The following is a 12,820-nucleotide window of genomic DNA, read 5'->3' as shown; positions in this document are numbered from 1 at the left end:
TGAGCTAGGATTAGAAAATATTAGGGAATCATTAATTTTGTTGTACGTGACAATGGTATTTAGATTATGGAGGAACATGGTTTTTTTAGAGATGTCTAAGGCTAAAATCTCAACATATTTATAATTTATTTCAAAGTAGAAAAAAACAGATAAGGTAAATACAGTGACATATTAAGTATTAAACTAGAAGTATATATGGTGTTCATTTTAACAGTGTCTGTACCCTTCTGAATCTTTGAAAAAATATCACATTTAAAGAAAAAGGAAGGAAAAGAGGGAGAGAGAGCGGGAAGGAAAAAGGAGGGAAAGAGAGAGGGCGAGAAAGAAAAAAGAAGGAGAGAGGGGGAGGGAGGGAAATGGAAAGGCAGGTTATCAATATGAAATTCTATAGAGATTTGTAAAAGGCCATTGGTTATAGGGATTAGGAAGTCATTGGTTTGGAGAAAATAGTTTCAGAAGAAAAATGGGCATAGAAGCTAGATAGCAAAAGGATTCAGCTGGATATTAAGGAAATAAAGGGAATACCCCAAAACAGAGGACAGAAAGAGAAGCTCACAGAAGAACAGAATTAAGGAAAGATTTGAGGGTCTATATAAATAATAAATGGGGAAAAGAAAACACTGAAAAAGGAAAGATTAATGATCAAAAGAAGAAGTAATCATTAACAGAGCAAGAGGCAAGAGAAGGCAAAAAAAAGATTCACACTGGTATACGTATTTTTAAGATCCAAGACAGATTTACTATGTAGGTAAGCTTTTAAGATCATCCTGTCAGTAAAGAATGACAAAAGAGAAAGAGGGAAGTAAAAAGTTTTCTTCTCTGATGACGTGGCATGGAAGACACCTTGTGTGAAGGGTAGGAAAACAGTCAGTTGGTACAATCAGAAACTATGGGTCCTGGGGCAGTCTCAGATTTTGAGAGAGAGAAAAAAAATCAGGCCCACTGTGATCAAGATGGTAGAATAAGATGGTTAAGGGCACCATCTCTCCATAGGAGCTTTGAACCAACCAGCGAGAATGGGCAGAAATATCTTTCTCAAATAACACGCAAATAACTTAGAAAACATTTAAAGGGCAAACAGCAAATCAAGAATAAGGTTACTTCAAAGCAGTAGAATCTCCTGCTACCCCGGCTGGCCCCCTCTCCAGCCCATATCACCAGTGTGGGTCCCTGATCCTGGTTCCATGTACATACTACAAACATGTATGACTGGCACATCTATCTGGTCGTGGCCTAAGGAAACTGCCATTCTAAAACATGCCCTGCATGAAGAAGGCAGTTCACAGAGTTCTCCTATAGAACACTACGGGAGAGCAGTCAAATTGTGCTACATGGGACAAGGGATTACTGATTACAAGGCATATGCAGTGCCCTGGACCACGAGGAAATAGTTTCCTAGGGAAGAAGGGACATTTGAAACCAAATAAATAAATAGGGGAATTCCTAGGGCTGCACACGAATGCCCAAAACAAGACACATGCACAGAAAGGATCAGGGAGGTCACTATGCTTTGGCCTGGAGCCATTCTCTGAATTCATTCTATGAATGAGACCTAAAGGAGGAGAGCACTTGTATAGGTCAACCTGCAAAGACCAGAAAAGGTATTTTCGTTTTTTTCCTCCCTCTTCCCTTTTTTTTTTTTTTTTTTTTAAATTTTAGCTCCTGGCATTCAAAGACAGCTCTATCAAAACACTAGCTGAATACAGGCTTAAGGAAGAGGTAGCTCAGAGTTTAAATTCCAGCTATAACACATTAAATATCAAAATGTCCAGTTTTCAACAAAAGATAACAAAATATACCCCTCCAAAAACAAAAAACAGGAAATGATGGCCCAAGCAAAGAAGAACAATGAAGCATTTCAAGCCATCAATGAGGAGGATTAGATCTATGACATAATAGCAAAAGACTAAAAAAAAAAAAAAAAAAAAAGTGGTTCTAACTATGTTCAGAGAGATAACTGCACTGATGTTGTTACATAAATGAACATCCTTGCTCTTTGGAAATGTACATGGCAGTATTAAGTGTTCAGGAGTATGAACTACATAACCTATCCTCAAGTATTCAAAAATGGACTGATTGATAGACAGAGGTGGATAGGTAGGATAATATGGCAAACATGGCAAAATGTTAAAACCAGTGGATTTGATTATCTGGTGGGGGGTAAGGATATGTTGGCATTCTCTGTATGGGGTTTGTATTATTTTTCTAACTATCCTCTAAGTTTTAAATCATTTCAAAATAAAAAGTAATAAATAAATAAATAAAAGAGCATTAGTCTCTAGAGACACAGCTGTTTGAAGGTTTATTATCATAAAAGGTTTTGCTAGGGGGCTCACGTCCTCCAGCAGGAGTCCAGTGAAAAATCAAACAAAGCAAGTAACTACTGTGTGCCACGTTAGGCAATTTACTCGTCATCACATTTAATCTTCACAGAAGGAGGAGATCATTATCCACTTCTTAAAGAAGAGGAAATTGAAAGTTAGAGGTTATTTAAGGCTATGAAACTTATAAGTTAATTGGAACAGAATTCAAACACAGGAATGACTTGAAAACTTGGCCTCAAGAAAAACTAACTAACTAAATGAATAAATAAAAAACCAAGCAAATAAACAAACAAACAACCTTGGCCTCCCTCATCATGGCTGGCCTCCATTACTTCTCTGGTAACTTGCATACTGTACACTTGACAAGAAAGTAAAAACTTAACTCTGTACAACACGTACGTAGGGCACTTAGACATTTCTGATAATGAGTATCAATGATGGAAACTGAGCAAAAGTGGAATTACAGAGAACTCTAAATTCATTCTAAATTAGAAAGGATTTATTGAGCCCACACCCCAGAAATAAGATGAGCATGCATGCAATGGCCTCTGATTGGATAGGTCTATTCAACTATTGCTAGAGTCCATTATTCCTTATCTTGAAGGCTCCTTGGGGTCCTTTTCCTTACCAAGAGAAGCACATGGGGCAGATAAGGTGGTCTGCTGCAGCAGCATATGGAAGGAGAGAAGATGCAGGACACACTCCTCACCTCTTTGCGTTTCTCCAACAAGCTCTCCAGCCGCTCTGGTGCTCTCTGCCCTGGCCCCTTACTACGTTCAGCCTCATACTGACGCTGGTTGTTGTCTTTGTGCAGACTCAGTTGGAGGGCAACTCTTACCAGGGAAGTCATCAGCTTCATGGCTTTGAGTCAGGAGAAACAAGGAATCCATTACTTAGCTCAGAGAAGGGTGGATGGATTTGGAAAAGGGGATAGTGAAAATGAAAAGCTAGAGCAGGGTGACCCTAAAGTCTTAAGTGGACTCTTTCTTTTCTTTTCTTTTCTTTTTTAACTCTTTTGGCTTTCTTTTAATCCTCAGCATTTCCCAAAGATGAGCTATGAAATAGTGGTTAAAGCTAGAAATTGTCACCATGGTCCATCCATTTTTACAATTCTATTAGTGAGAAACTGGGGTGAAGTTTGGGATAAAAGAAACATGGCCTTGAATTAAGAGTTAAGATGAGGGGCAGGAGAGAAGATCCAGGACTGAGAACAGTGTAGAAGAACATGTGTAAAGTAAGGATGAATACTTACCAGCCAGGGTGCTAGTGTGACGGAAAGCACGGACCTGGGAGTCTGAGAGGCCAGTGAGCAGGGAGATGAGGTTGTCCATTGGGAAGCCATCATAGAGCAAGCTGTACTGGCACTGATAAACCAATGTCCTCACAAACTCACAGAAGCTGTCCTGAAACTTCTTCCAGGATGGACCTGGAGCTGTCAAGGGATAGTCCCCTGAGTCCTACAAAAGGGTTAATAGCAAGGATGAAAAAGTTATTACCAGGTCCATGAAGCCATAAAGACTTTGGGTGTCAAAATCCAATTGTGCAATTAAAAATGTATCTCTATTATATCTCATTTCTTCTTTCCAACGCTAGAGGCATATTTGGATAATATCTATGGGCCCCTTTTAACCGAAGACATTGGACAACACCTTCAAAAAGCCATCCTATTTCCCAGAATCAAAAAGAAGAAGATAATGGGCCTTGAGTTCTGAAATAAAGAGGGACAAGAGGATCCTAGTTGTCTTCTTCCACCTCATTAAACTGTTCTGTTAGGTGCCGGATGATCTCAGAGTTGGACATCTTCTTGAACATCTCGGGGGTCACAGTGCCTGAGGAATGGAGAAGATAAGGTACTTATAAGGAAAATAGCAGGATACCATGACTATTTACAGACACATCTCAAGATGAACCAGGAAATATAATGAAAAGAGCTTAGGCAGGGAGTCAGAAGACCTGAGTTCTAGTCATAATTTTGCCACCATAGGAATAGGAGGAAACCTCTCTAGAAAACCCAAAAGGAAACAAGCAATGAAAAACTACTGCTAAAAAAAAAAAAAGAACAAGAAAATAAACAAAAAGTAATCAAATGAGGCCAGATGCTAGATTCTTATAATATGGCCTGCTTGCAATTCTCTGTCCCAAGAAATTAAGTCATGGCCTCTGAGGATCTGGGGCTTCCACAGCTTCAGAGGTAAAATATGGAATGAAGTAGCTGAGAAATAAGGAATAACAGAAGTTGATTTCATCTAAACAGAGGAAAACTGAAGGGTATCTGATGGTCCATTTTCAAATTTATGAGCATCATTCATTATCTGTCACATCAGCAATGTTAGTTTATCCCAAAGAGCCCTGCTCCTAAACCAATATCATTTCAACTTGATCACTTTCCTTATTTAGCAATCAAAAACATAATTAAATAAGTGAAAATTTACTTATGTTTTACATTCTCCCTCTGTTTAGAGGATACCTAATCCTACTCATCTAAATGGAGGAACAGTTTCATAACATAGGAGAAGAAGGTGGGGGAAGGGATAAAGAGGGATAGGGATCTTCTCACCTTTACATCCACAAGAGCGGATAAAAAAGTTAATGAGCTCCAGGAATCCTGCCTCCTGGTCTTGCTTATAGCTATCCAGCCACTCGTCTACCAAAGACTAGGAAAAAAACATGGATGACTTATTTCTGCCAATATGACAGATGAGATCTTCTGTATGATCTTCCCTATGGAAACATCTAAACTTCTGATTAAAATATGAAAAACAGTTTTTCAGTACTGCTGAGCTGGAATGGAAGAGAGAATTTCACATCTTTTAAAATATATTGAACTGGGAATGAAAGTTAGAATTCCACATAAGCCAAAAACAGAGTGGAAGTAGGAACTCTGGGAGGTAAGCAAGCACCAAAGTCAATCTTTTCCTGAGGATTTCTATCAAACCTTGGAGACCTTGACTTTCTGTTGAGGTGAGTACACAGGGTTCAAAGCATAAGAGATAGAGCCTAAAGCTTTCCAAGAAGGGGAGTCCAAAAGGAGACTCCTACATAAAGCTGGGCCTTACAAATAGTCACATCCTTATGACAGCAAGAGTGAGAAATAAACCTATGGGGCACAAAGGGATAGCAAGGAAACTAGCTGTTAAAACCCTAGTGTAGAGTGGAGGGGGAAGAAATTTCCCCTTGATCATTTATAGCCATAAGCCAGACTTCAAGTGGATCTGCAGTCCAGACTCACCATTATCTATAAGGTCAGAATAATCTTAATCAGAGAATTTAATTAGAAGTGATCCTGTAAAATGTCTTCATATAGATTATGGTGGCAGAGGCATGCCTATTTGCTTAGGTTGGATTGTATGATGTGTGAATAAAACCATTTAAAAATATAACAGAGAGAAACAAGTGCAAGAGAAAATGTGGAGAAAGAGATGCACCTAATCACTGCTGGTAAGGAAGCTGAGAGGTGCAGCCCCTCCGGTGGGCAGCATGATGGCGCCACAAAAGGTAGGGGTGAGGACGATCCTGCAACCCCATTGCTAGGTATATATCTACAGGAACTGAGAGTGGACACGAATGGACATTTGCACACTGGTATTTATGGCGGCAGTGTTCACGATTCGCTTTGGATGGAAGTGAAGGAAGGAAGGGGGAACTGTGGTGTATAAACGTAACAGACTACTGAGTGGCTGCAAGAAGGAATGAAGTTGTGAAGCATGCAACTAGGTGAATGAACCATAAGGACAGAGTGCTGAATGAAATGGTGAAAATAAAAAGACAAACATTATTATGCCTCACTCATATGGACTAATTACAATGAACAAACTCAGAGACTTGAAGTCGAGAACATGGGTTATCAGGTTGGGAACTATTGTGAAGGGTCCCAGGTTACAAGCTCTTACAGCAGTCACATCTATTCAGGAGATGTAACTGTTATTTCTCAATTGTGAGTTACTGAGCTGAGTTACCTGGTCATTTCCTGAAACTTCGGGTACGTATGTGACACATAAGATTCTGACTGAGAGCACTGAAGCTATGAAAGGTACCACGACCCCATATAGCAAGTGTTTAAAACGGTGAAAAGGGTTCAGACTTTGACTAGAGATATTAATGATGCTAATTTGGATAAGACTAAAGCAAATCCGAACACAGGTAAAGGATGATATGGTCCGTATTTTAAAATTTCAACTCATGTGTGTGACTAAAGAAGGGATGTTTATTTGGTGCAAAAATTTATATCTTGGGTAGTGTATTATCTAATTTAATTTGTATGGTCAATTTATTTGAACACCATTAATTACATGGAATCTTGAATAAGGCAGAAGACTGTATTAGTTTGTATAGGTTCACGTGATGCCCTGATATATCCCAGGGTAATCTAGAGCAATATGGACAAAGAATAAAAAAGTATTTGCAAAGTCCCCTTCGGAGACTTGGAAGAAAGGAGGAAATATTCAACTTCCCCATCTGGGAAATATCAGATATTTTCACAAGCAGTGGTAACAATCCATTCAATAGGGTGAGCCCTTAACCTTGGGGTTCACCCCTATTAAACTTATTCCTACAAAGGAGAAGGTAAGCCTACTTATAATTATGCCCAAGAGCACCCCTAGAGAACCTCTTTTGTTGCTCATATGTGGCCTCTCTATCTAAGCCACTTGGCAAGTAAACTCACTGCCCTTTCCCCTATGTGGGACATGACTCCCAGGGGTGTAAATTCTCCTTGGCCTCATGGGACAGGACTCCTGGGATGAGCCAGGACCCAGCATCATTTTGCTTGACCAAAAGGGGAAGAGAGAAATGAGACAAAATAAAGTTTTAGTGGCTCAGAGATTTCAGAGTTGAGAGGTTATTCTGGAGGTTATTCTTATGCATTATATACATAGCCCTTTTTAGTTTATGGTGAATTGGAGTGGCTGGAGGGAAGGACCTGAAACTGTTGAATGGTGTTCTAGTAGCCTTGTTTCTTGAAGATGATTGTATAATTATATTGCATTTACAATATAACTGTGTAATTGTGAAAACCTTATGCCTGATGCTCCTTTTTATCCAGGCTATATAGAGATGAGTTAAAAAATAATAATAAATAAATAGGGGGGATAAAGGTTAAAAAATTGGGTAGATTGAAATACTAGTGTCAATGAGAAGGATGGGTAAGGAGTATGGGATGTATGAATTTTTTCTTTTTTCTTTTTCTGGAGTGATGCAAATGTTTTAAAAATGATCATGGTGATGAATGCACAACTATATGATGATATTGTGAGCCACTGATTGTATACTATATACACACCATATTTGTGTGAAGATTTCTCAATAAAAATATTGAGGAATCTGTATTTTTAAAAAATGATCCTGTAGTGTCCCCAGGTAACTTGCAGAAACAAATGCAGGTAGCTTTCTTAATATCCCACCTTCAACCCTGGTCTCAAAGAATTCCAACATATAGAGTTCCAAGGAAAATTAGCAACTAGTAAAACATATAAGGAAACAAGACACTGAGAGAATAAGAACAGAAAAAACAGACAGCAGAATTATATCCACAGAGATTTTGGACATTGAAACTATCACAAATTATAAAATTACAATGTTTAATATGCTTAAAGAAACAGCCAAGAAGTCTGAAAATAGAAGCAAAGAACAATCAATTTTGGAAGAGGGCTAAACAAAATTGGCAAAAATGAAAAGTATAATAAAATCTAAAACTTCAATGGCTGGATTAAAAAGCAGACTGGACACAAGCAGAACAGAAGATGAGTGATACTGATACTAGAATACTGATAAAAAGAAACTATCCAAAACACAGACCAGTGACATGAATAGATGGGAATAAATGGATATTAAAAGACATGGAGAACAGAATGAGATGGTCTAATACATGCCCAAGTGAATCCCAAAAGATGATAATAGAATGAGGAAGATGCGATATTTGAAAAGAATTTTCCATAGTTGTTGAAAGACATCAATCCTCAGAGCCAGGAAGCTAAAGAATCTCAAGCAGGACAAACAAACAAAAAAAATTCATATCTATAAACAAACTATAAAAATATCAGAACATAAAAACAGCAAGAATCTCAAAAACAACCGAAGTAAAACAAGACTTAGAAACGTCAGCAGGTAATACTTATAAACTGCTACGCTCTGCACTGCTAATACATTAACTCCCTAGTAATATATAGCTATTTAAGTTAAATACAGATTAGAAATTATTCCTTAGTCATACTTGTCACATTTCAAGCACTAAAAAGAAGCATGTGGTTAGTGACTACTGTGGTGGAAAATGCTGATATCGAACATTCCCATCGTAACAGAATGTTCTATTGGACACTGCCAAATTAAACTGATAGCTAACTTTCAATAGCAAAAACAGGAGCTAAAAGGCAGTGGAATACTCTCTTTAATGTTCTGAGAAAAGAAGGTCATCTTAGGATTCTATATCAAGCAAGAAATCTTTCAAGAACAAGGGTGAAAGGAATTTTTACAGAGTTTATCAATAAATCCTCTCTAAAGGAAAATTTTAAAGATAAGCTTTGTAGAAGATGTGAAATTCGAGAAGGAATGGTAAAATGTAAACAAAGGCAAACAAATTTGACAGTATAAAGCAGTATGTTGTGGGAGGAGGAATGCATAGAACTAAAACACTGGACAATAAGCAGCATGTATTCTGAAAGAGCCAACTGGAATTAAACATGCTTGGTCCTTGTAGAGGGTAGAAATCTCCAAGAAAGCAAGTAGAGGAAAAACAGAAAAAGCAAGACAAAGTGAAAGCATGTAAGGTGGTAGAAATAAATGCAAATATATCAGTAGCGACAATAAATGTAAATGGATTAAAACTCTCTAGCAAAAGGACAGATTGGCAGAATGGATTAAAGAACATAATTCAGAACTATGCTGTAAGCTGAAGATAGACCTCAGACACATAGAAAGAATGAAAGAAGGATGGAAGATGATACTAACCCCAAATAAATCTAGTGTAGATATATTAATATCAAACAAAACAATTTTGTCTTAAAGTCTAAAATAATGGCGTGTCAATAAACATAAAAGATTCAATTTACCAGGAAGATAAAGCAATTCTAAACTTATATACAAATAACAAATCTTCAAAAATGTAAGGCAAAAATGGGCTTGAGTACAAAAAGAGTAACTGAAAAAGTCACCTTCATGGATTTAAACACACCTCTTTCTGTAATTATCAAACAGTCCAAAAAAATCAACCAACTAACTGAACAAATCACACATACAGAAAAAAAACAATGCAATAGAAATATCAAAGTAGTATCACATTTAACATTCTTTATCTCACCCAAAGAGAACACTGTACCCAAAGTGTGGAGAACACACATTTTTTTCACACAGCGTGCAACAGTTCTGAAAATTGACTAAATTTTAAGTCATAAAGCTAGTCTCCATAAATTTCAACGATTGAATTCTCTACAAGTCAGTAAAGTTAGAGATCAAGGACAATAATGTAACAAAGCTCCAAAGAATTGAAAATTTACAACACTATCCTAAAACTATAAAAATGTTCATTACACATCAACATGGATAAATCTCAAACAATGTTAAATGAAATAAAGTCAAAGAAGACTTAGAATGATTCATTTATATAAGTTAAAGGACAGATTCATTGATGGTAAAACAATACTAAAAGACAAGGGAATTAACACAAAGATCATCAGTCTGGTGGTGATCGTTGGGTGGTAAAGGGACTGTGACAGGCAAGGTGGAGAGGAAGATAAACAAGGAGCCTCTACAGTGCTATTAAATGTTTCATTTGTGAGCTGGAGTGATACTTTTATTTTTATTTTTTTTTAAATTATATATAAGCTTTATACACTTCTGGATGATACTGAATTGCAGTAAAATTACTTTAAAATGTGGGGAGGGAAAAAAGATAAAATTGTCAATTTGGAGCTAAAAGGTGGCAAGGGAGCTTTATACAACAGTTACCACCTCTATCCAGATTTCCTACTTAGATCATCCAATCTCTTCCTTAATTCATCCATCAATCTTTGAAGTCAGAATCTATCCTGATACCCTTCAGAAAGAAAAAATTCCCTCCACAGACATCTCTCTCTTTCCTGCTACAGGTCATGTTCACTAAAATGTCCACATCAAATCAGGTTTGCAGAACCTTTCCTTATCTTCTCATGGTACAAAAATGAGATGGCATCAAGAAGCAGAGGTGAGACACTCTGCTTTACCTGCATGTCACTCTTGGCAGCTTTCACAGCATCAAAGAGATCATTGGCTGGTGGCTCTGACTCTTTCCGGCCACGATCACGAACCTTTAAAGAGCCCTTCTTTGGATGTTTTGCCACCTAGTAAGCATAAAGAGAACAGGAATATGAAAAAAGTAAAAGTGACATTAACATTTGGTTCCATCATTATTGGATACATAGGCTTAAGCTACCAATTCCACTACTAACTCAGATCTGAAATAATTTATATTGTTGTGACCTTTAACATTCCTATTTCTCCTTTTAAAGCCCCATTCCTTTACATCCTAATACCCTCACTCCTATTCTTTCTCTTCAAAATTTTTCTTCTTCCCACTTTTAACCCTTAGCACCTTTTAAGTGTCATACTTTCATCAACCACATCCCCTGACTCTCTTCTAAGTTATCTTTTGCCACTTCCCACACCTGGGTTAAAAACAAAACAAAACCGATGTACGCACTGGAGCTATTCTGAGTCGTTTTGCTGCTCTCTTCTTCACACTGCGTCTCAGGCTGTCTTCAAAGTCACTGCCTTCACCAGTGGACAAAGAGTCATTATCCCTGTGAGGAAGTATGGTTCTCTTTAACTGCAACTTCATTCTCTCTTTTTACAAGGGTTAGTGAAGTACAATTTCTCTGTCTCTAACTGCAACCCCCTCTATGAGAGAAACATACTTGCATATTTTCCTTAAGAGTTGAGCTTACTTTTACCAGAAAGTCGGGTGATAGTCTTATATGAAAACAGTTCCTTGTATAAAGGGATGGAGATAAAGAATGAGGAATTAAGGTAGGTGATGGAACCTTTTCCTAACAGTCTCTCTGAACAGGAGAATCCAATGCTACTCACTTAGATAAGCAGAAGGATCCCTTCTGTGTGGAGAAAATTCAGCATGGCACAGGAACTCAAATAAATAGGTTAATATGTAGCTGGAGTTAAATTTCATCCCTTGAAATATAACCACGTCTTACTGACTGGAGCCAAAGTGATAACATTGATATAATCTGGTTCCCAACACCAGCACTGACAGAAACAGATTTCGAGAAGGTCAATTAAAATGACCAGGAGATAAAGCAGATCTTCTTTTTTTTTCCGGTAAGAAGATAAAAACTAAGGGAAGACACACTATCATAACCTTGACAGCACCAACTCCTAAACGAAAATGGTTACGGAGAGACAGACCTCTTTACGAAGTCTGCAAATAAGAGAGCTATGGGGCATCAACTAGTCTATACCATTTGCTAAGCAACAAATAAATCTTTCTCTCCCACTCCCAAGCCCTAGAGGTGGGCCGAACCTACCAACGTGCTCCAGGAAAGGTTTCGACAAGTTGGATAAGGAAGCGATCCCTGCGGGGCACCAGTCCTAGCATTCTTAGGTTCTTATCCGAAAACAGGCACATTCCCACCGAGGCAGTAAGCCAATGCGGCAGCCTCCACTCACCCCTCTGAAGCCAGGTCCGAGTCCCTGTCATCGTAAGGCACATGGCCGGAGGAACTAGAGGAGGCGGACAAGGCCCTCGGCCCACCTGCGACCCGTTGTTGCAGCGGGGAGGACACGCTGCTCGGGGAGGAGGGGCTGGGGAGCCGCGAGGAGGAGCGCAGGGTCGGCATGGGGGGCAGCTGCGGGAGGAGAGAGCAGGGCTGCCATGAGGCCGCCCACGCCCCAGCCCCAGCCCCAGCCCTGCCCTGCCCTTTCCAGAGGACCTGCTCCGGGACTGGGGCCCCGAGGCTGGGACCTCCACAAAAAGCAAAACGCGGCAGGGCTGCCCCGGGGTCTCCCGGGTGGTAAACACAGCCCCGGGAAACTGACCGTCGGGTTTGGTGCAGTTCGCCAAGAACGGAGGCAGGCCCAGGCCGCGGCGGCCTCAAACAGAGCCCCTCCCCGGGGCCTCACAAGGGCAGGCTGCCCCGTGCCAGCGAACTTGGGCCCCACGGCCTTTAGGTTCTAGAAGGGTTCTAGAAGATACTAGGTGGTTCCGTAAAGAATAGAACGGGACGCCCTTAACAATGATTTGGGGCTGGCGGGGGCGCCATTAGAATACGGCCGAAAACGCCGAGAGTGGAAGGGGAACGCTCTGACTGACCCGCGGCAAGTTCTTTGGGCCGAGGAGCCTTCTAACCGCTCGACTGTCGGCCTCAGGCGGGCTGGGGGTAGGACCTACGACCTCTGTGGAGGGAGTCCCTCAGGCATTCTAATTCTCAGGGACGGGGGTGTGGGGGGGGAGGGGCGTATTATTGGGTCAAAGAGGAGCCCTCAGTGCCTGAGCCCAGAAGATGGACTTATATCTA

General features: G+C 39.6%; 1 protein-coding gene across 8 annotated transcripts in view; it reads right to left on the bottom strand.

Annotated features, from left to right (window-relative positions):
• STAG3 (STAG3 cohesin complex component) overlaps positions 1-12,820 on the bottom strand; it is a 33,580-nt gene that overhangs the window by 20,569 nt on the left and 191 nt on the right. For 3 of the 8 annotated variants that reach the window (XR_013167821.1, XM_077140735.1, XM_077140741.1), the window contains exons 1-8: positions 12,342-12,804; positions 11,973-12,151; positions 10,993-11,092; positions 10,517-10,633; positions 4,882-4,978; positions 4,077-4,153; positions 3,577-3,781; positions 3,034-3,185 (exon numbers count right to left, since the gene is read on the bottom strand). Coding sequence is in view for 7 of the 8 variants with exons in the window: in XM_077140735.1 (XP_076996850.1) it covers positions 3,034-3,185; positions 3,577-3,781; positions 4,077-4,153; positions 4,882-4,978; positions 10,517-10,633; positions 10,993-11,092; positions 11,973-12,142 (918 nt within the window). In the remaining variant the exon portion in view is untranslated. Of the gene's footprint in view, positions 1-3,033; positions 3,186-3,576; positions 3,782-4,076; positions 4,154-4,881; positions 4,979-10,516; positions 10,634-10,992; positions 11,093-11,972; positions 12,152-12,341; positions 12,806-12,820 lie in introns of those variants that run through there. The other 5 variants (XM_077140736.1, XM_077140737.1, XM_077140740.1 and 2 more) reach the window with 4 other exon arrangements.

Source organism: Tamandua tetradactyla, chromosome 23 (assembly GCF_023851605.1).
Source record: "Tamandua tetradactyla isolate mTamTet1 chromosome 23, mTamTet1.pri, whole genome shotgun sequence".
Classification (NCBI taxonomy): Eukaryota; Metazoa; Chordata; class Mammalia; order Pilosa; family Myrmecophagidae; genus Tamandua; species Tamandua tetradactyla.
Note: the sequence above shows the minus strand (reverse complement) of the source record. Positions and strands in the feature narration are given on the sequence as shown.